A 24,026-nucleotide genomic window follows, 5' to 3' on the forward strand; every position below is an offset into this window, starting at 1 on the left:
AAATAATCTGAGATAGAGTAACAGTTGAAGAAAAACAAACAATAGTGAAACACACACTGCAGATATACCTGAGGTTAACACCTCAAATATCTGACAGAACTTTTGTTAAGTATTTTATAAGGTCTTGTATATTGCAATAAAAATAATGAAAAACAAAGTGAAGCACCTGAAAAGTCACATAAAGTTAGATTTTAAAAAGACACATCCAAACAGACCTCCTCTGTAGCTCTAACAATAAATTACAGTATAGCAGAGGAATAAATAAGCTACAAGTCTGACCACAAATAACAGCCCCTGTTCCTCTGGAAGCAATAGGCAAAGTTTTACCTGGATTTAATACAAGCAGGCCTGTGTCCAACACGTTCAAAGAAAAGCTTACAAATTCTGCAAAACCACATGTTGCTCCACATACCTGAAGACCTCAACAAGAACAGCCCGCAAACACCGGCTTGCTTATTTATCACCCTCAATGCCAGTCCCACCTGCCTAGAAAAGGACAGTGGTATTGCTGCAGAGGCACCGAGGAAGGCTAAGGTGCTGTATTAAAACCAGTTTAGCAGAGTCTTGAGTGCAAATTAATATCTTCCCCCCCTTATGATCTAGCAAAAAGACAGGACTTAATGTCAGAACAGGTATTGGAAGGAGACTGGGGTGAATTCAGATTTGGAGAACTGGTTCCTTCTTAGTATTGACCCTGCATCTGTAGGACTCCTGTCAAAAAGCTGAAACAGGGAGGCCTGTGGTTTCAGGCTTGGGGGTTTTCGTGCCATCTGTAAAACACTGAATAGGCTTCTGGTCATCTGCAACAGTGAATGCTACACCAGGTCGAATACCAGGACATTAACTGGATGCAACCCTATTGTAAAATGTTTTCTGAATACAAACTAATGTGAAAATCAGCTACGAATGTATGGCATTCCCAATTTTTAAAGGTTAAGTTTGAGGCTATAGCGTAGCTATAAGACACGTAAACTACTATATGCTTTTTAAAAATAGCATAGTAAACTTACACATGCTATACTAGTTGGGTTTAGAGGGAGCTAATCTATATTTTGTCCCCAGGGAATATATGCAAATTAAGTTATGGACTCCACAGAGCCACCCATCTGATATTAATTTTGAGCCTATGAAAAACAGTTAATTTTCATCAGCATTATCATTAAAAAATGGGATCCAAAAATGCCAAAGAACAAAATGCTATTGAGAGTAGATAAAAGAACCCATAAATATTATTATTTAACTCAGCAGTTTTACAACAGAGTAATATCTTGTTTGCCGAATTGTCAGTGTTCAAATTTAGCAAATGAACCACCTAAAATGCTCTGCAAACTCATGCTGGCATTCGGCGCTCTAAAGCAAAATCTTAAGTTTAGAAAATTATCCATAGTTCTATGTAGAGTGCATTACAAGACTTGTAATGATAATCTCCTGGAATGAGATTTTTTAAAAAAAGATGATATTCAGAGCTTGCCTTGCTGCCTATCAAAAGCCAACTATTATTTGCATAGCTGAAGACATGATACAGATGACTAAGAGCTCTATTTATCACATATGTAAAGCTCTGCCAGAGACAGGACCAAACTGATCCTGACCTAACAGGTCTTCATTCTATCCATGCTGCAGCACGTATCTGAATCAGTAAGGGTATCAAAAGCACATTGTAAGAATACATGCTACCTCTAGTGTAAAGCAGAAAACATCAGCGGAAGGAAAAGGGAAACCAAAATGGACACAGCACACAACACAAAGTAATGGAGGTTTAGAAAAGAGGTAAAGGAGAAGAGAAAGCAGGAATTTAAGTAAATACCTGTTAAAAGACAAACAGAAAAAAAAAATCACAATATGCACTTGAAATAAGGTATAATTTGGGATTATTTCAAAGTACGTACAGTGCTACCAGTGATCTAGGCAGTCTGAGGGTAGACAATATGCTGCAAAGCAAACACACTCTGACCACCTTTACATGTGCCAGCTCTGTAGGCCATGCCAGTGTACCCCTGCATTTCAAATATTGAACTCCTCCATCCAGGCCCCAGCCTCACCGCTCAAGCTCTGTACCCGAGCTACAACCACCACCTCCTTGCCAACCTCAACAGCTGTCAGCTTTCTCCCTTTTACCCCACACCAAATGCTTGAGGGCTTTCCTGCACACCTTTCCACTGCTGCCTGCCTCTCCTCTCCAAACACAACCTACAACACCTTGCTGCACCAGAGTCACCAAAGGATCCAGCTGCCAGGTCCCCCCTTTGAGGCAGCTATAACAGCTTCTGGGTAGACTCTTCTCTGAGCCCTCACCAACCATACACACTCTGCGGCTTGCTTCCGCCTTTGTACAGAAAAATGCTCCATCAAAATGCCACTTTTTCTTCCCCTGAATCTTTTCATCATGTTTGCCTGGTGCCTTTGCCTCACTTACTTCAGTGAGCTGACATCTGTTCTCATTAGCTATTTTACTGCTACCACAAATAGTGTTTCCCTTCCCCCAAATCTGTTGTATCTTGACATATATGAAAATTCTGAGCTATCTTGGTACAGACATTTTTTCACTTAAGTGTCTAGCACAATGGGTATGAGATTTTGCTGAGAAGTTTCTAGATAATAATACAGACTTTCATATATATACACACACATATGCATGCAAAGGCATGGAATAAAGTGAAAAGCAGTAATGCAAACAAGATCTTACAGCATCATCCCATTCGCTCTACAAAGTGCGTTCAGGCATACAACCTTTATTCTTCAAGGGGAGGAAAAAGAAAAAAAAAAAAAGGAACAACCAAGACAGGACCCTAAAGCTTCCATAAACCAGCTACCCACTTTGGGAAGCAAACCTCTGCTTTTCAGATAGAGCTGCAGTAGATGAAGAACCTCTAAATGTGAACCTGAGTGTTGTCCCATGCGTAAGAGGAAGGGCCAGGTACAAATCTGGGAGACGCATGGACAAGTGGATGAGTCACTGGTTTGACTGGACAGACCAAGGGGAGAAATCAAACGAAAAGCAACTACTGAAGCAGGGGACAAGTTGTACAGGAACTTAAAAGGAGAGCACAAGACTACTTTATCATGTAAGACACACTACTAAAAGGACTACGCTCTTGCAGAGCAGTGGCCTTTCAAGGGTGATTTCTGCAGTGGCATTTGGGATATGCTGAAGCGACCAATTAGTTTGTTTAAATAGACAAAGGAAGACTGCAGCTGGTACGGAAGAAAATAAAGGTCCCACCTTCACATCACAAAATAATTTTTAAAATCTCTTGCTGAAAGCTGTGACCCAAGGGAGACAGAATGTCATAGAAAATGGTATCACTTGCCGTGAGCCTGAGGAATCAGTATAGTTTCATTAACAAAGCAATGAAAATTTTCTGACTTCTTATCCTCCACCAGCAGAAGCAAGCTTTTACTGCAGAATAAGCTCAAAGCCAATAATTGAATTCAGTACGATGAAATGGTAGGCATAACTGAAATAATGACATAGGTAGGCATTGCCAACATCATTCACAACTGCTTACTTATTAATTAATTAACACTTTAATCTGACACAGCTTAAAGACAAGGAATGAATGTTCATGAAGTCTGATCTACGGGTTTGTCACATTTTATTTGCCTTCGGTCAGACCCTGCAAAGATCCAGGCACATCCATAAATGTAATTCTTGTTCTTGGTTCACATTCAGTATACCAGAAAGGGAGGTACAGCACAGATGACAGAAAGAGCTTCTAATGCGAATTTTAATATACGTAATTGTACACTATTTTCATTGTGTTCATTTAAACATATTTTGGTTCTTTATTCTAGCTGGATTTAAAGTACTAATAAAATTGACTGTAATTAGGTAAATATTTCCAGCTTATTACTTTGCTTACTTATACGACAATTTCAGAAGTGTTTGCATTTTGTTTTGCTTGGAACAGGTTCTAATATTCAATGCAGTGCAATGCTGCTCCAGGACAGCGTTGTAAAGCACAGGAACAGTGTACGTGAAGCAGTTTATCCTGTTGCTTTGAGCAGGATCAACTACACTTTGCCCAACCCAGTATGTTATTAATATCCAATAAAGGGGATTTTGCAATATCCCCTATCTTCCCCTAACATCTAACGACTCCGTTTCCCCCCAGCATCTCCAATGTCGCATCATTTTTTTTCTGCAGTAAAGTTGGTTTCCCTTCATCATTCCCCCAGTAGCCATAAAGAACAACTTATCCTTCCTGTCCCCTCTTTTACACCATTTTTTGTATTGAAAGACTGGTATCGTGGCCTTCTTAATCTGTTTCTTTCTTCTACACTAAAATAAATTGAGTTTCTTCAACTCTTCCTTACAGATTTATGTTTTTTCTAAGCTTCTTATCCTTGTTCTTCCTTGGGCGGTCTCTAGTCTGTATTCAACTTTCTTCAGACATGCGATATGAAATTTCAGGAAGCAAGATTCAGTTTAGGTGTTAAGGAAACCTTTCTAAATGTAAAGCTCTGTGAAAAACTGGAATAGGCTATCAAGGGACACAGCAGAGACTTCCACACTGGAGATCTTCAAGAAGAGATGAGAGATGCGTCCATCGGGAAGGTCACTGGTTCTGCTAATCCTACCAACCGGCACAGGAACATAGGCGACAATTTCATAAGGTTGCCCCATCCCCACCACCCTGACCAGCAGTGCTGAAAACCAGACACAATCATCAGGCCCACACTTGCCAGCTCTGACAAGAACAGAATAACGCCTTAGCATCAAACCAGATTTGCCTATTTTTGCAAAACTTTCACATTGCTGACTCTAAATATAACATACAATCATCGTGCAACCATGCCTCTTTCTTCACTGCAGTCTCTGAACACCTGCTCTCAGGTATTTCATTCCTGCCCACCTCAGCTTGCACTTCTCAACATAACCCTCTGCGCTTTACTGAAAATGCCATCGTTCTGCTTTCAGACACTAGAACTGAAGATGCTTTTGAATTCTGATTCTGGCCACAGAGGTGAATATCCAAATCCGTAGTTTTACGTATTTACTCTCTACTTTGTTATGCAAGTAATTAGTAAAATTGCAGACCCAGAACTGACCCTCAACATGACCCTACTTCAGATACCCTTCCAGTGTGACAGCAAACCACTCACAGCTGCTTTTGGAGAATGTATTTCAAGTAATTACACACCCACTTAATGAGAAACCTTAACATACTTTAATGAGAATTCTACATTTCCTTCCGATTATACTTATGGCTTGAGAAATTGAGTGGTGAAATACAAACACCTACGGGGAGGTGCCACCTGATGACAGCGCTTGCTCACGTCTCATGAACAGACATGGTTCCTCTGCAGTGCGCTGGCTTTTGCACACAGGATTCAGGACTACGAATCCATAGCCACGGAGATCTGCTCGCAGGGATGGCCTGCAATATGGATAAAAGAAGCAGCCTTGCAAAGACGGCACAGAAGCTGTCAGAGTTGCCTCAGAAAAACTTAGGTGAAAGCCCAGATCAAATCTTGCATATTTTGAGGTCTGACTCAATGATGCAGCTCAGGTTACCTTCTTGTCTGATGAGTGGGACAGTGATGTCCACACCAATCAAGAAGGGAAAGCACTGGGGAGGGTTTGCTTAAGAGACAGCGGGAATTAATCTTTTTTTTTTTAGCCATACCAAGCTTCAGGCTATGCATTCGTAAAGAGATAGGGGACAAAAGTGACAAAAGAAAGCTGAGTTCCAAAGTGCATTTTACAGGAATATTTAGGTTGTCAGGGAAAATGTCTAACACATTTGCTGGTTTCTCAGCAATCCTCAAAGTGATAATTAATTGAAAAATAACAGTTTCATAGGGGTACTCCTCTCCGTGTGGGAACAACTCTTACCAAACGCCAATTAGTGGTTTCCTGTTAAAATCAAATCAAGCTGTTTTTGATAAAGTTTTTTAATGAGAAATGGCTAAAGTATGAAAATTTCCCCCACATATATTTCATATAAAATCCCAAACTGACATAATACAGTCTCAGAGCTAACATTTTTGGTAGATAAAACTCCCTCTTGTACTTCTTCATTAATTTCAAAAGAAATGTATTTACTAAATATTTAAATCATCCAATAAACAAAGCCTTAAAAAAAGCTCACAAAAGAAAATTATAACTTTGATGAAAGCCATTCTTAATCAGCCCTTTTCAGATGCTCCCAAAACTCATATTTTACTGATTATTTATTCATTCTTCAAATGTATGGCAAATTCAATGATTTTTGAGCTAAGCATTGTCTACTAAATGCATCGGTAATTTTGACTATTCATTAGACTTAAAGACTAGCAGTAAAATACCAACAACAAACAAAGAGTGGGACACCTACAATTCCAGTATTTGTCACCGATGACTCTTAAGACACCCGCAGCTTGAACTGTTAGCATTGGTAATAATTTGGTTAAAACAAAGTTTGGGAAACTTTGGAGAACAGATTTTGAAATCTTCCACTGTACCAGACTGTATGCTCTTGGCTATGATCACTGGTTCCTGCCTTGTGCCAAGCGACAACCTTCCTCCCAAGACACCCATTCCCGTCCAACCTTCTGCAGGCGTTCCTCATCCAAGTCTTCTCTCTTGCTTTTATTTGGGTTGATACCCAATGCTAAGTCTGTGCCATGATTTCTGTGCTCTTCATCCTGATCACAACACTAAGCCATCTCGTTTGTCCCGATACAGTCCTGTAGACATTTACTGCATGTGAAATTTTCTCTTCATATTTATATTGGACGCACAGGTACTCAACAAGCTTTTTGGAGTTTTTCAAAAGCATCAATAAGCACACTCTGCAGCAGCATCTCTCATCCCATACCTTGAGAGCTCATGTTTCCACTCCATGCTAAACTGTGTGCCATGCTTTAATACTTCATTTTTGTTCTTGCACTATTATTACTAGAACTCACCTTGGTAAGTGGTGTAGTTCCCTCTGTGGTCTTTCTGGTTACACTGTAATGCACCACATCCCCGCTTTTTTTCCCATGTAACAAAAATGTTGAGACATTTTGTCTCCTCGCCCGTACGATTTCCATATCCCCAGTTTTTATCAACTCAGATTTCTCTCAAACGACCTTATTTCTAATACATTTAATGCTGCTGCCTCATCTTCTAGAAATCATCTACCCCGCTTCCCAGAACAGCAACGCTATCCGTGAAATACAAGCTGGCTGTTTGTCTTCTACAGTTGTCTCAGCCATATTTTTCACCATCCAGTTCATGATTAGTCATCAAAAAAAAAAAAAAGAATATAACCATGTTAATCTCCTGCTTTAATAAATCACCCTGAACATTAGTGAATCACCCTGTATGTGATATTAACCACCTTTCCAGGGAAAATGCAACTCTAACATTACCCATATGTATGATCTGAATCATGAAACCGAGTATCTCTCTGCGACTGACAGCATGGCACATTTCTAAATTCTCCTGAAGTTGAAGCAGTTGTGTATGAAATGCCAGTAATGACTAAAATTGACACGTGCGTCTCTAAGAGGATGCCTAAGTGATACGCCTGAATGCACTTGGTCCATGTGCAGACGGCCCCAGAAGCCACGTATGCGTTTCCTCAGCTCTTTCTTTCCAGTACAGCAACTGCAGTTTTGAGGGCACGAGAGTTGCCCCATATCAGCATCTTCTCTACTCCCTACTGTCAAATCCCCTTACTGTCCATTTGGGGTGGACAGGTCTTGTGAGCTCAGGTTCTACAGTCTTCCTCCTCTTGTACCTTCTGCAGGGATATTATGCAGGGAAGATGATTTCCATTACTAAAACATTACAGCATGGGGGGAAGCAGGACAGTTGATGGCAGAGAACCACAAAAGCACACAGATGATCAGCACCAATTTGCAGGAAGATGTGTAGTACTGGGTGGCTCAGGAATGCTCCAGCTGGTGCCTTCACATTGCCTTCCTCTTTGTTAAACAACAACTTCTTGCCTGTTGTGTATTTCTAAGGCTTAAATGTGCTCAACTTTTCCTTCATAACCTGCTGTGGATTGTTCTTTCTACTAACATTGAACTCCAAAGTCTGCTTTTTGAGCCAGGTATCCTTGCCACTTCTCACACTTATTTTAGCAAAACACAGATACTAAAATTGAAAGGCATGTGCTTGGGAATTGGTGGGGGGAAAAAAGCAGGAAATGAGATTCAAACACAATACAAGTTACTACGGTAATTCTGAAGCAAAGCACCATATGAGAAGACAATGGGAAAGGACAACAGATTCACATCCTAAGGCAGAACCTGCGATTGAATAAATTTTCCTTGTAGCATTATTGGCATAAACCACAACACTAGAGTCAATTTAAAACCTGTGAAGTGCCAAAATAGCACACAATCAGAAAAGCAACACCATATAAGAAGAAAGAGCACATGACTTGCATAGCCTTAGCATCATTGCTTCTTCAAAAAACATACTGTCACACAGAGGACAGATACAGAATAGCTCATTCAATGAAGACCAGCACTGTCAAAATCTAAAAAGTCCTTTTGTACATGGAAATAACATTTTCACCTTTTTTGTTTTGATTTGCACACAAATTAGCTAGCTTAATTCCACTTACCTAATATTATTCAAAGCCAGGAAGAGACAGTCACACGATCCATCCTCTTGCTCAGACCAGACCCAGCTGTACCCTCATCACCTCTGACAAATGTTTGTCTTATCTGATCTTTAAGATGCCCAGTGACAGACTCCACGTCTTCCCCAGACCACCTATTCGAGTGCTTCTCTGGCCTTATGGTAAGAGATGCATTTTCATTTCCTCACTTGTATCTTCCTTGCTGCTCATTACTTCTTGTCCTGCTTTTCACAGATATGGAAAGCAGATCATCTTTTCCTCTTTACCAATATTTGTTGCTAAAGGAACACTTGTTGCCCCTCTCCTCAATTTTCCCTCCAGCCTTTTTTGGACTAAACAATACCAAGTCATTCAATCTGACCCCACCAGTCAAGTTTTAAAGACTGCTGATCACTCCCATTGCTCTGCTCCAGGCTCTTCCAAATTGGTCCACAGCACACTTGCAGGCAACTAAGGAGGGTTTTAGCAAAAACCACTATTCAGCATAGTGACACCACCATACTTTGGGCAAGGTTGTGTCAGGCATGGCAAGTTCAACCTTCACACCCTTTTAATCAGGTGGAAACTCTCTGAAGCAATGGCTCAGTGGAAGCTAAAAGGACAAGTTCCTCCTGCTCCTACAGCTTCTCGCAGTGAGGGGGAAGTGAGTAATGGAAACGCACCACCACAGACCACAGCAGGAGGTTTCAGAAGGGCTCTGGCGATAACCAGCAGCTCTGGAAAGAGGAACAGAAGACACAGGCATACTCTCATAAGCAGGGACACTTTTACTGTGGGGAAGAGTAAAAAGGATATGGACTTAGAGCACTGTGGAAGGAAGCATGCTGATTTGGTGACTCAGGAAAAAACAAGACATCACCAAGACCCGCATGTAACGAATTTCGGAAACGCTAAAGCACTCTGGTCTGCTCCAGTATGACGAAACAAAGCACTGATCTGAGGTGTTACAGGCTTGCTTGCTTTTATGCATCTGTATAAGCAACAAAGACAAACAGCAATTCATTTCAGGATCCTCAGGAAAACAGGTTGTTTAAATGCCCTATGAGACAGAAGTGGTGCACAGGGGAAAAAGCGGGGTCAGCCTTGGTCCTGGGGAGTCAAGAGGCCACAAATGCCATCTACTCTGGGAGCATCCTGGAGGTGAGAGCTGGAGCCCTGACACCAGACACTGCACAGAGGATCCATGCAAGCCAGCCAGTGAATGCCTGGCAGAAGGCATCCAAGCAAGAGCCACTGCTGTGCTTCGGTCGTATCGCCCAACGACAGCACAACGGCGGGAGATTTTTTTTCACCTCCTCCGGGAGAACCTGAACCTTCCTCTCAGCAAGCTGCGATCGCCCCTCTCCATTTCGTGCTTTGAACCAAGGCAAGACACCATGTATAGAATATGAACCGCTCAGGAAAGAGCAACCTCTGAGCCCGCACAGAAAGTGCCGCATACTGTTGAAATGGGACAAAACCCCATAGAGCCTGCACGCGCAGTGCCGCCAGGCAGGCTGGGACACGTACTCCCAGCAGGAGCCCAGAAAAGCTGCAGCTCCTTTGCGAGGCTGGCAACCAAGGGTGTTATGCTGCGAACGGTATGGTGGAGCGTCCAGCAGATAAAACAGGGAAGTCTGGAGTTCAGCAGACCTGTGCCAAAAGCCTGAAAGGCTGTTCCTGGAGGAAAGACAAAAGCTGCTGGCAGCTGGGCACTCATCAGAAGGCAGAGCTGAAACCAGCAAAACTTGAAAAAAAACAAAGGAGGGCTGAGAACATGAACCTGATTAGGAGTTTGATCAAGGACTGCTGGATGTGAGCTGTGTGCTTTTGGACTAATGCAGTACGTCTTCTTGAGTTGCCTTCACATGTGAAATAAAATCATCAGCAAAATGCAAAGTACAAGGACATGCTTTTAATACCATTTTTTTAATTGATGCCTGAGAGATTACTCTGACATTACCAGCCATCTACAAAATTCTGCATTTTAAATCATAATTCCCAAATAGTTTCTTAATAGCTGTGGCCAGTGACTGTTCTGATACCTATTTACAATATTCTTGAGGATGGTTCAAGTTGAAAAGTTAGAGGGTCACACTTGAGAGCAGGGCAAGGGCAGTATCTTGTAACACAGAGAAAGACACAAAAGTAGGAAAAGTTCATTGCTGAACAAATTGGCTCCTGCAAGATCCGAAACAGGAGGACTGCCTTTTTCTGTTTTTTTAAAATACATATTCACGAGGTGTGGGGTGGTGGTGCAGCAACAGCAGCACCTTAAGAACAAGTAACTCTTACTCAGGCAGAAGGATGCCCTGTTCTAAAGAGTCACCAACAGAAACTCCATGCAGCAACATGAATTTCCCTGCTGATCCCTTGTATGAGTACATCCACAAGACAATCTGGGAGACCTAACAGAATCACAGCACAAGGTAGCAGCATGGTTGCAGGCTACATCTTAAGATTACATTACTCGCTTGGGCTCAATACACTGTACATGCAAATAAAAGTAGGTAAATCAGTGCTTCGTTTCTCTGCTAAGAGAAAGCACAGATTTTAACACAATCCCATAACCTGATGGATTTCTAACAGATGTTTTCTGAAATCATCACACCTAGAAAAATATGAATGTCCTTTGAACAATACGAATGATAACCTAGACATTGGTAGGCTCCAGAACTAAGTTGTCCAGCTAAAATGCGAGAAAAATTGACAGCATGAGGTTTTGCTTCACAAAACCCACAAATTAATATACTGCTGTATACTGGTAAAAGTCTCTTGAAAGAACTGACACAAACTCAGCTGAATGTTCAAGTTAAAAAAAAAAAACTGACTAGATTCCCTCAGAAGAAAATGCTACATAATAAATGAAAATAAAAATGCAGTTAAAGTTAATGGGCATTTCAAAATACTTTGCAGTTAAAGTTTAAATGAAAACTAAAAGTTAACCATACATGTACCCAAAATTGCTTTATTTTCTTAGACACAGAGGTTTTTTTTTTCCTTTGAAATTTATGAAACCTTAGTAGAAAGTTGGTAGAAATTTTTGAAGAAAACCAAGAGGATACATTTTTGCTACATTTAAGTTTTTCTTAGTTTTCAGTTTTCTGAAACTCATGGTTTTTTCTTTCTTTTCTCCCCATTGCTTTCTTTTTCTCAAAAAGATAGGAGCAATGATAACATAAACCACATAAGCTGCAGTAACTGAAAATAATACCACAGTTTAAAATCCCTACTAGTATGAGTTATTAAACAGAAAATGGGAAGCTGGGCAAAAAGGTGAAGTACTATATCTTATTACTGATTCCCTCAGTTAATCTATTTTTCAGATTATTGAAATATTTTAATGTATAAAAAATAAGGATCTCTGCAAGTGAAGACTACAAATTGCACACAGAATCTTGTGCATGAAGTGTCTTACATATGTAGATGTATGCAAACCCAAGACTCAAACTTCACAGGTAGTCTCTGCAGACAGAGTGATGAACTATGTAATTTGCAAGGTGAAACCTATTTTATTCCCCTTCGAAGTCCAAAGGGTACTTTAGCAAGCTGCTTCTCACCGTTGTGGGAGACCAGTACTGATAAGTGTCAACAGTGTTTTATATGGGAACCGAGGCAGGAAAGGCTTGCAGTCCTACACGGTACAGACCTCTAAACACTTTTTTGTCCTCTAAGCACGTATGGGGCACATCACATGGCAGAAAAGGGATCTTCTCTTATCACGCAGCAGAAGAGGGAGGGATGCCTGGTCACTAGGTCACATCAGAGGGGCAAGGACTAACCTGCCAATGAAAGGGGTCCCTCAAATCACCCCATATAAAACATTTGCCTTCTCCAGGCTTCAGCAGAGTGTGGCACACAGCAGGAGTGAAACCAGGAGGCTCTGCGCCACCCTAGTTGCAATGCAGCAACCAGGTGCTGCTGTGAGCCACCAGCTGCCTTGCTGGATGCAGCTGGTGGTGGCATAAGAAACCAGGCTGAGCACTGGTGTGGGACTGGGGGTGTCAACATGACACCCCGCCCAGTACTGCTGTAGGGACAGACACCACTACGGAACAGCAGCATGAGGTGGGAGTCAAATGAAAATGTCTCGTGCAGAAGTGAGAGACTCGACAAATCTGATTGCAGCGTATGCTGGAAGAAACTTCCCAATCCATGAAGTCATTCTGGTTCATAATTAACTGAAAATTAATTACAGAATCTTGAAAAGAGCATAAACCAAAAATGGGCCATCGTACCTTCATAGTGCAGTTGCTCACTCTGAATCTCTTCCAATAATTAAGTCTAGCATATGGCACTGGAGATAAAAAAAAAAGGCAACCAAAAAAACAAAAAAAGCCCTAAACAAACAAAAAAACCCAAACCAACAAACTGATTCCCAAAAAGTTTTGGAATCCTACTTGCCAAAGGGATATGTCTGTCTGCAGTGCAGACGCATACTTTCTAGAAATGAGGAGGAAGAATAAACATGATATTTGGCAACTCCAGCTTGTCAGAAATTACAGGTTGCAGATGCTTCTTATAAAATCAAAACAAAAATTGAGGAAAGAATATAATTAGGTAAATTATTTGCTGACTTGAATAATTTTCTAAAGATTATTAGAGGATGTAAGAGCGTGGAAAATGCTCAATTTTTCAACAAACAAAAGGAGGAGGTAAACAATAAAACTGCCAAATTAATTTGCTTGAGTATTCAAGAAAAGGTGTATTTTGTATCACTGAATTACACATTTTTTTAAAAAGGTGCTTAAAGCGTGGCATGATGCCACACATCAAAATATTACTTCTTTAGAAAAAAAAATGTTAGCATGCTGGGAAGTTGAAGATATTCTATCAAAACAAATCTGACACAGTAAACAAAGGAAAGAACACTTTAAAAATATTGAGAAAGAATATAACCAAAAGAAAAAACCAAAACCAAAACCAAAGAGAAAAGATCAGTAGATTAATCTGAGATTGTGCAAAAATGTGCTGCAAGAAACATGGAAACTCTCCTGATTTTCAGTTTTCCACTACAGAGATTAATATCTTCAGTAACAGTAGGAAGACAGTCACAGACTTTCAAATCACAAAATTTGCTTTAAAACCCCCCCATTGCAGTAGCCAGGAGGAGCTGGATGCAGCCTGGGGTCTTTCACTCCCATCTGTAGATGGGGAGAGATACGAAGGACAGTAAAGTTCTTTTCCAGCCCATGGAAGACAGGACCTTGTTCCCTACGGCAACATTTATTCTAGATCAACTGGAGGGTGTTTGGTGTTTTTGTTGGTTTGTTGTTGTTCTTTTTTTTTTTTTAATGAGGGGCTAAAACATTATAATTAGGTACAAGTGGAAAAGAAATGTCCATGGCAACTTGCATGCATTTCAGCCCTGAGCTATGCTTACGACCCTTCTGCATATCATCTTACTCTACTTCTCACAAACCAAACACATAGGCATCTCTGACATAGTTTGGTTTTTGTGTTTACTTTTGCTTCCATTTGGAGGGTGAGAGCTTAAATTAGATCTACTGCACGAAGAGCACAGCACTGTGCACTGTGTGACTCAGCTATAGAGACTACTATGCTACAAATAGGACTTCAACTAAATTGCATTTATAAATTCATTTTCCTCCAGCTCCTTACTGATCACGCTGCCTAACAAAATACTTGTATATTTTGCCTACAAGGCCAAATTAAAAACAGGTAAAAGTGCCTTTTCATTGGAGCAACGTATATTCTTGGCAAAATTAGGCTGACCACATGAAACTATAAGCTATGATGTATCTTCATAATAACATGAACATACTTAGTCTATTCAAGCTAATAATGAAAAAATGTTATTTAATACCAAACCTTGGAAATGTATATGAAGAGAAAATTCCTATTTTCAAGTACACATTAATATCTCTTGTTGCCATTTCCACCTCCTTTTTCATGATGACCTTCACCATATGAGAAACACCCTGCAACAGCACACCGAAGTTCCCAAAATTAAGTTGGAGACGCTTGTTGCTCCTCCGTAGATGCCCAACACAAAGCTGACCACCAGAGAACAAGGACAGCCTAAGCAGCAAATGGCTTTCAGCTACCAATATTTCCTGCCAGACCTGGGCTGGCTCAAAGGCTGAAAGGTCTGTTAGCATAATTTGGCAGCCCCTGGGAGCCTCTAAACAGTGACACTGTCTCTGGGCTGCAGGCACTTTTCCTCTCTCTGGCAGTCCTCCCCTCTGCCTCCAACCTGGCCTTTTTCTGCTGGACCACAGAGAAGCACCGTATTGCGTTGACATCCAGAGCCGTTCCCCCACTGTCTCATTCATGGCAGCGATGGAAGGACCTTTTAATGCTATTTTAGCTCCTTTACGTGGCATGAAGGGATCAAATCAGGAATGAGAATTTCACCTTAGTTTCTCCATGTGAAGAAAAATCACCAAAACAGCTAAACTACCAAGCTCAGCTGCACTCCAGCTGTACACTGCAGAGGCAGACTTGGCCTTCTAGGCCATTAAATGCAGATCACTAATTACAATTTCCAGCAGACTACCAAGCTCCAACACAAGGGAAGATTTTTCAACGCATTTCTCATTTACAGCACTGCAGCCAATATATATATAAAAAAGCAACCCCCTCAAGTAAAGTTTACCCCCTCTCTTCTTTTTTTCCAGACAACACTGTGTGAACAAGTCCTTTGAAACACACCAGGAAACTGCAGTGATGAACTCATGACGTTGCAGAGTGTCACGTGTTGCTGTTCCAAAAGGTCATCAAGTCGGATGGCAGCCCTGTATTTTGCTAGAGTGCTAAGCACACGTGCCTGCCCAGGAAGGCAGGCTTGCAGGTGCTCTGCTGGTGCTGTGCAGGGCACGGCAATGGAGGATGCCCTGCACCAGCTGCTGGCGGGCTGCAGCAAAGTTTCCAGCACTCCAGGGAGCTAGGCTTCCTGCTCCACACACATTTTCAGCACCCTTTTTTGGGAAGAAGGAGCTATGACTATGGAGCTCCCGTTTCATCAAAGGTGCCGTTCTGCTTCCCTTGCTAGATTCAATAGTGCAGATCAAAATCAAGGGAAAGCCGTCAGCCCCCAGCATGCCACAGCCTGGCCCCATTATCCTTTGGGAAGCAGAAACAAGGGGTCTGGGGGCAATGCAGCATCTCAAAATTGAGAAAGGGGTTGAAATAGGTCTTAATAGGGCTACACTCCCCAGAAAATAAGGAGTGGCTTGCTTGAGTATTTCTGCCAGGAGATAAGACAGAAAAAGAAGTCTGGGAGGTAGAAAAAGGTACCAGGCAGCAGGCAGGAACCAGAATTTTGCATATAACCTATGAAAGGCAAGCAGCTAAATCTGTCTGTAGAACTAAACTAAGCTACTAGGAGAATAGATCCAGGAGGATGAAAAGCAAATTGCGAGATAGGAAATGATTTGGAGGAATTAACATGACCGTGTTATTTTCTGGAACAGTAAAAGCATTCTAAGGGAAGGGCCACTCTGTGCATCGGGGAAGGACCTGCAGCAGTATCCAACCCCCCATTCACAGACAACATAGTGAATCTAAGAGTGGTGTGAAAAAGTGATTTGTAATACAATTTGCTCAGGTGATGACTTGAAACAAGATGCCCACTGAAGCACAGGCAGAATGGTGTAGACGTTGCAATTGAAGAATTAGAACAATGGAAAAAACTGTTGTAAGTTTTGCTATCAAACTGTTTTCAAAATACTTGTGTATTAAGAAAAGGTTTTGCCTTTTTGTTGTTGTTATATGAACGATGGAGTAATACCATCAAAATTATTGCATTTCCAAACGGTCGCAGAAATAAATCAATATAAATGTTGAATAAGCCACAAAAAAAGCTGAGGTTTCAATATGTGTGAATTTGCTTTCGTGATGGTGTAAAATATTTTTCAGTATTCAAGAGAATTCTCATCACCAAAAAAAAGCACAGAATACTTGAAAACTTAACACTTTTAGCTACATGAGATTCCACTAAAATTACTGTCATCATAAAACACCCACTTTTCTTTTTTCCGAGCCATAAAATATGTATCTCCAAAACCTGATTTAGAATGACAATAGAGTTTATTAGCTATTAAGCACTTCTTCAGGATAATTCCACCTTAAACTTTTGAGATTACACAGCTGCCAGAACTATAAAAAGGCTGCACATTTCCAGTGTTTTTGCCTAATCAAATTAAGAGACCAAGCTATTAATATTCTGCTTACCTCCTAAATTCATTCCAGCTTGCAGACATTTCTGTAATCGACAGGCTGGGCAGTTCTTCCTCCGAATCTTATCAATTATGCAGTCATTCCTTCCCGCACACAGGTAATTGTGCTGCCCTGAATGAACCAAAACCAAAACGCATTATTAGAGGGTATATTTACATAATTCTAATTTGTTCTTCTCTGTTGTTTTGCAGTTATTTTGAGCTTCTTATTAATGCAAACATTCCCAATCCCATTCTTTAGCCTTCCCAATAATCTTGGTGATTTGCCATAGGCCTTACTAGGAGCATCTCTCCTGTTTAATTTGGGAAAGCATTTTGGTGTGTCACTCACAAGAGAGGTCTCATTACTTTTTTCTAAGCAGGACTGGAATTTTCCTCTTTGTGAAAAACAAACAATTGCTTTGAACTTTTTCAAATCTTCTTACACATGCCATATAACAGAGCAGCCTGATAACTCAGTTTTGGTACAAAACTGGGGGCTGTTCTCATGTGAGGAAGTTCACAGAAATGCAAAGTAGAGGTTAACTCTCCCAATACACTCCACACTCTTCAACCAGTTCAGAGTGCTTGATTTCTGATTTAATCAGTTACCTTTTATACAGCAGAAGGCTTCTGAAGGGTTTACCAAAACAGGATTAAGGCGCAACCAAATTATTTCAGTTCTGTAAAGCCCCACAGAAGCGCTCCTGAGGAGACAGCAGGTATTTAACACACAACATTTAGCAGAAGGGAAATACATGGCAACCAGCAAAATAAGCTGGCATTTGACAACCTGGAGACGCAAACGGCGTTTTGCTTCGTGGGAGGAACATAGGTAGAGCAAACGGATGCAGTGTTTCAGACAAGGGCACTACCACCTGGACTTTTCGAAGTAAGGTGAATTTGATGTGGAAGAATAAAGGAAGCCAAGAGGAGTTGGTGCAACGTGACAGGAGAAGCGAGAGGAGAAGATTATTTTAGCTGCCTTGATCCAGAGGCGGCACACAGTGATGTGGGATGGCCAGAACAAACGGTCTGCAGCAGATGCGACAAAAAGCAATGCAGAGGGTTTCCAGAGGAAGGATGAAAGGAGAGGACACAGCACACAGAAGTAAAACAGACTATAAGGGAAGCTGCAGGATTTGCCAGCATGCGGAGTTCAAGAAAACAGTCCTGTGTAAAATACAACAGCGTGTTGCAGGCTTACGTAGCGGGCACTGTAAGAACCACCAAGTCTCAGGGACAGGCATTGTAGCCATAAGGGAAGAAACTCATTAGTCTGTAAATTGAACACAAGTTCCTAACAAAGATGTCTGAAATACAAGGTAGAGAAAGAAGAAATTCAGATTGCGGATGCAATAACACCAACCAGCAACTAAGCAGAGAGACTCCTAAGCAGGTCATGAATGAAGCAGGCGAGATGTGCTGAAACCCAAGAGTTGTACAAATAACATTAAAGTTGACGCCAATGACTGAAGCGAGCACCAGCTGCGGGTGGGGAGGGGAAGCCTGGGCAGGGCTCAGCAGCAAAGCTGCACTGGAACGCGTGGGAGACCAACGTGTGCGGGGAGCGGGAGCAAAGATGCAGCCTCAATGAGGGGACTGAGCTGCTGCAGGACAAGAGGTATAAAATATGTTTGCCAAGATATTTTCCACAATACACACATGCTTCCTTGGGGAAAGCCAAAAAGAATATTCACGGGACACAGGAGACCTGGTTTCTGTTTCAGGCTCTTTCAGGAATTTGCCTTAAAACTTCAGATGAGTCATCTTCTATCTCTGCATCTGACTTCCCTTCACCCTTACCCAGTGGTATATATTTAGCCAGTGAACTGAAGTTTGGGCTGTTTCTTGCATCTCTTCACTGAGCATCTCACACAAAGAGAACTGATCTTATTTGAGTAAGTGAAGTGGTACTGTAATATCACAAAGGCATCATCATTTAGATAGTGCGTTAAATGTTTAAACAACAAGCAAATGGGCAAATAAGGGTAAGTGCCTTACCTAGCACTACGACACAGATGAAAAACAATAAAACTCAGGCAAAATAATTAATGAATAAGAGCTCATGAAGTTTTGTCAGGCATAAAATGAAATTGTACAATATAGTGACAGCGCCAGTATCTATCAGCTGGTCTTTAAGTAGGCCTGCTAAACAATGAAGAGAAAATTCTCAGCTAATCACAAAATGAAAACCTGCTTATCATAAAATATTTCTTTTATGATGTGATCTATACAAAAAAGCAGATACACAAGAGAAATGTCAACTTAAGTCCTATTTACTTTTTTGCTCTGTACTGACTTGAGCACATCTTCTAAAGAAATATCATGCAGAAAGCATGGAAGTAAAACCGAAGTATAAAACAAAAGTGTTTAAAATAATGATATACAGTATAAAGATGGTATATAAGCCCTTACAAATACTGGTGTACTATCTTTTTATGGTGAGAGGGGAAAAATGCTTATTTTCTGCTAGGAATGCAAGCATGATTTCTCGGTGCTCATACAATGTCCTTTGTACATCACAGAGTACTGCAATACCATTTTTAGGCTTCCACAGGCGGGTGCGGGCTATTAATATGACAAGTCAGCTCTAACGCTGCAAAATGAACCCCATTGCAGAACTACCCTGAAGGCAGTTTGCTCTACAAAATTCAACACCTGTTAAGTCAACATTTTTCACTACTGCTTTCAAAAGCTAATGGATTTAATAAAATGAGGTTAACATTTATGTACTCTAGGATAATTACTTGGGCCACATTCTTAAATATTGTGGAAATATTTATTTGATTCAATCACTGTCACACTGTGACTTCATAAGAATATTCCCACAATAGCAGAATACTTCCACAAGTCACCCTTCAAATGGTTTAGGTAGCCTGCAATTATTACTTTCAGGCCTATCTACTCTAAACCAAATAATCTCAGGACACATAACTTAGTAAAGTTTTATCAATTTTTGAATCATGCACCTCTGAATAGTAACGTATGGTACAAAATCTGTAAGTAGTTTTTCTAGTAAGCAAGTCTTTCCAAAAAGCAAATGTTTTCTTGTCAATTCTTTTAATTTTTTAAAAAAATTAAATAACCACAGTCATCTTAAAGCTTACATGAATGGAAGAAACTTGAAAACTCTTAAAAAACAGAAAGGATCAGCATTCTGGCAAACCCTCTATGTAGAGTACAGCTATGAAATAAAAACAGTTTCTCAGTTAAAAAGTTTACCATCTAGGATTAAAAAAAAATGGCTGCAGATTTCCATGCGATCAAATATGGTACATTACTAACTTATTTTACAAAACTGATTTTAGTTGAAAAGCAATGACACTCATAATGAACCAGATATTCCATTTCTGTAGCATAAGACTCGCACATGCCCCTCAGCTTCGGAATCAAACCAAAAACCTACACATCTGAAATCAATGCAGCGCTTGCAAGACCTCCAGGGCTCTTCAGGATCTCAGTGAGGTGATGGAGACCATCCTGCAAAGAGGCTGATGTTTTCATGGTGCTGGATCTCCAGCTCTTTCACGACAAGTATTGATCTGCTTGTGCAGTTTGTGTCTAGCTTAATCCAGTTGTCCTTTTTATCCAGTTTAACCACCCTCAAGTGGGCTGGAAAGTGACAGAGTAGATACTGAATTCTCGTCTCCCATGTGCTAAATGCATTAAGATGAAAGTAATTTTTACATATGCCACCATTAAGTGCACTTATACGAGCTAATTCCTGTCCCATCTACAATACAGAGTTACAAAAGATGCCAGGAAAATTTCCTGTTCAAAATAAATAATTAATAGGTACTACACAGTTACACACTAAGAAGAAATAGAGATCTGTCTTATTCACAGTAGAGCTAGAGGAATATTTGAGTTAGCACTTTCCAGGTTATTGTGTCACTACATACCACAGAATGACACATCCAAATGCACACACAAAAATACTGTAATGTTTCCAACTCTCTCACCTGCACACTCTTTAATTCCCTGCTTTTATAGGCTTACAAAAGAAAACAAAAAGGAAGTATTAATTAAATTCAGTCTTCCCTCTTACTACATTTTCTTGAACAAACAAAATTCAGCAGTAGAGGGGAGAAAAAATGCTGTTTTTATTTGGCCTATGAATTACTGCTAAAATGAGGCTGCAACAGAACTTGTGCCTTTCCCCATTTTAAAACTCTAGCACAACGACTGAGCCACTGGTCCCAAAAACCGACTTGCTAAAATGAGCTCATGTATGTGTGCAAAGCACTGCTGCACTCTTCAAGGGGCTGCAATACTTCCAGACATGTAAGGCTGCAATAGGAGCAGGGTATACGCACTTCTTGTCAGTAATATTTTGTTACTGTCTAAGGCAAAATTAGAAAATTACAGAAATTTCTCAAATATTCCACATGTTTTATCTTCCTCATAAAAATTATTTTTTTTCCCTTCAGTATTTTTGAAGTCTAAGTCAGGAAATGCAAATCATTAATGAGCCTTCTACATTTCTGCTCTTGTTAAAATAGCAACTACTATGATCAAATGTTAAATTTTGTAAGGAAAAAAAAGCATAGTGCTGGAAAAGGATCCAAAGACTGTTTAATTCAAGCCCACTCATGGAAGCATGCTAAGACTAGCTTAACAGTTCAGGCAGTTTGTTTTTTTTTTTCTCCTTTCTCTAAATTTGTCTTAAAACCTTCTGAGGGAAGGTATTCTGCAACTTCCCTACAAGCCATGTGATTAGGCTAGTGATTAGCTAGCCTTGAAGCTGTGTTTTCTTCCCTTTGCATTTAGCCCAAATGGAAATATTTTGCAATGGAAAGAGATGTTAGCTGTCCCCGTAAGATATACGGAGTAATAGATCGCCACCTTCTTACAACAATCTCATGCCTATCGAAAGATTTACATCCCCCATCTCTTTGCTACACTAAACAAATCCAGTTCTCTCAATCTTTCCTCATAGGTTGTTTCCTAAATCTGTTGCCATTGCTCTTATTCTCCTCCAGCTTCTTTCATAAAACAAGAGTGACGAAAACCGCGTGCATTTTCCTTGCTGAGTCTCACCATCACTAAGCCCAGTAAAATGGTTACTTCCTGCATCTTGCACACAACAGCCCTGCTAATGCAATCCTGGACCAGATCTGGCTTTTGGCAATGGCATTAGGTTGTTGACTCACTCTCGCTTGTGTGCCACTAACGCTCAGCTCCTCTCCTGGGGCGCTGCTGCCTTCCACGCGTCCTTTCCCACTTTCACCTGGGCAGCCAATTCTCTTTTTCCCTCTGCTAGAGCTACACACCCACTGCAACATCTCCTGGGAAAGGTAATGGAAAAGTCCAAAAGCCACTCCGGGTATGACATCTGAAACTGGAGCACGCTTTGGGTCCCAAGGCAAAGACGTGACTGAGGAAGCCTCGCAAAAGGACAGGAAAGTGAGAAAACAGGAATAACAAAGCAGAAGTAGTTTGGAAAAAAACCATCAACTTTTAAAACAGCTTCTCAGCGAAGCACATCAAAACACATGTAAAATGCCCAAACTTTCCTGCTTTCTCCACAATGAGAACTAATACTTTGACTCATAAAATTGCAGGCAAAGTTGTCTTCTCCCTGCAGTCTGCCAGAACAGCCAAGCCTTCTTCCAGGGTTTGAGGAGAGAGAAGCTGGAAGACACCTCCATCCCTGCCTTGCCGACCTGCACATCAGAGCTAGGACCCCTTTTGCAGCTTCTGGGCTAGACTAAGGGCTTAGATTCCTCCATATTTCCCAAGTAGGAAGATAATCTCCACAATAACAATAATATGTGTAAAAAAGCCTTATGGCTTAGAGTACCTATCAGCACCTGCTTAAGCAGGCGCGTATAGGTGTTAAACTGGGCATCCTTAGTGCAGGGAACTCCTCTAAAGATCCTCTGGCTGCTCCTATCAGTATTTATGATCATAACCACCCATTTTACTGAAGTTACTCCTGGTAACAGTAGTGAATGAGGGGGAGAAAAAAAAATCTGGGTTGAACAGCTGTAATTCTACACTAAGTTTCCTTCAATTCCATAAATGTTATTTACCACTTAACTCTCTCCCTTCCCTTTACCCACCAGCCTGTCAGATTGCACGAGCCCAGCCCCTGCAACCCTTCTGACCTGGGCAACAGACCTTCCCTGCTGAAGGAAAGACAAAGAAAACGTGGCAGAAAGTCATCACGATTTTCTAAGGAAGGCCTCTTACCTCAAGAATATCTGGTCAGCAAACAGAACTAAACACCAGGTTTTCCAGCTTTCTAGTATAGCCCTAATGAAGGGCTTTGCTTCCTACAGCAGGAATCACATCCCAACCTCTCGTTTGTGCTCACCAAGCTACGTGATGTGTTCCTTTCATCCAGCTCTGAAACCATCACAGATTTTGTGAAACGGATGTTATCTCTGTAATCCATATAAGCTTTTTTAATTAATAAAAATAAACTACTGCTACCTTTTAATGGCCAGTATAGAAATCACTGCTAAGACTTGTCACAATGATTTTCCACATATAGAAATGGATTTTCTGTTTGACAGGAGTTGTATCACACTGTCAAGAAACAAACTGCATATACCTGAGGTTTTTATTTCACCATCTGCAGTAGGTACTCTCAAATAAATCAGCACAGTAAGTACAATGGTGAATCTCCTTCCAAATTTCAGTTTTTACAGAGCCTCTGTTTCTTGCAATTAAAAAGAAAAGAAAAATGCCTGCTATTCAGTGGAAATCAGAACTGCATTTTCATTTAAAAGGTCCATTTGATACACAGTTAAGGCTTTTTTTTTTTTTTAAAGCAGTTGACAACTGCCCAGCAACAGCAGCCTATGTTTGCAGTCACTATTTTAGGCTACATCACATGTCAATTACATAACCTTGTTTTACTGCTCTTGAACTGGTTCGAACAACCTGGGAAACAGATTAGGGCAGTCCCTCCCAGCCGGCCATCCGCATGCAATGGCAGGACCCGTCCCCCTGCTGCAGCTCCAAAGGCTGCAGCCACGGCAAGTCTCTCTCTCCATAACTAGTTACTTATTGCTAGACCCACCTGAGACATTTGATAATTAACTTCCTCAGCTCTGTTTAAACCAGTTCAGTCTGACCACAGTAAACTAATAAACTTGATTCCTCATGCTGAGATTTATGTGTAATGCAGAATAAGCTTATAAATGCCTCAGACAAGGTACTGAACTTCAATAAGAATATTGCTCCTTCATTTTAAATAGCAAATGCTCAGGGTTTGTGTTTTAGATATTGAATCTCGGGGTTTCCCAAAATTCAGTCGATCTCCCTTGTTACTCCACAGCTTTACCCA

At 40.8% G+C, this 24,026-nt stretch overlaps 1 protein-coding gene across 6 annotated transcripts in view; it reads right to left on the reverse strand.

Annotated features, from left to right (window-relative positions):
- Positions 1-24,026, reverse strand: part of NR3C2 (nuclear receptor subfamily 3 group C member 2) — a 215,816-nt gene that overhangs the window by 42,885 nt on the left and 148,905 nt on the right. For all 6 annotated transcript variants that reach the window (XM_064450307.1, XM_064450306.1, XM_064450304.1 and 3 more), the window contains one exon: positions 16,743-16,859. In XM_064450307.1, coding sequence (XP_064306377.1) covers positions 16,743-16,859 — 117 coding nt within the window. The remainder of the gene's footprint in view (positions 1-16,742; positions 16,860-24,026) is intronic.

Source organism: Phalacrocorax carbo, chromosome 4 (genome assembly GCF_963921805.1).
Source record: "Phalacrocorax carbo chromosome 4, bPhaCar2.1, whole genome shotgun sequence".
In the NCBI taxonomy this organism is placed as follows: Eukaryota; Metazoa; Chordata; class Aves; order Suliformes; family Phalacrocoracidae; genus Phalacrocorax; species Phalacrocorax carbo.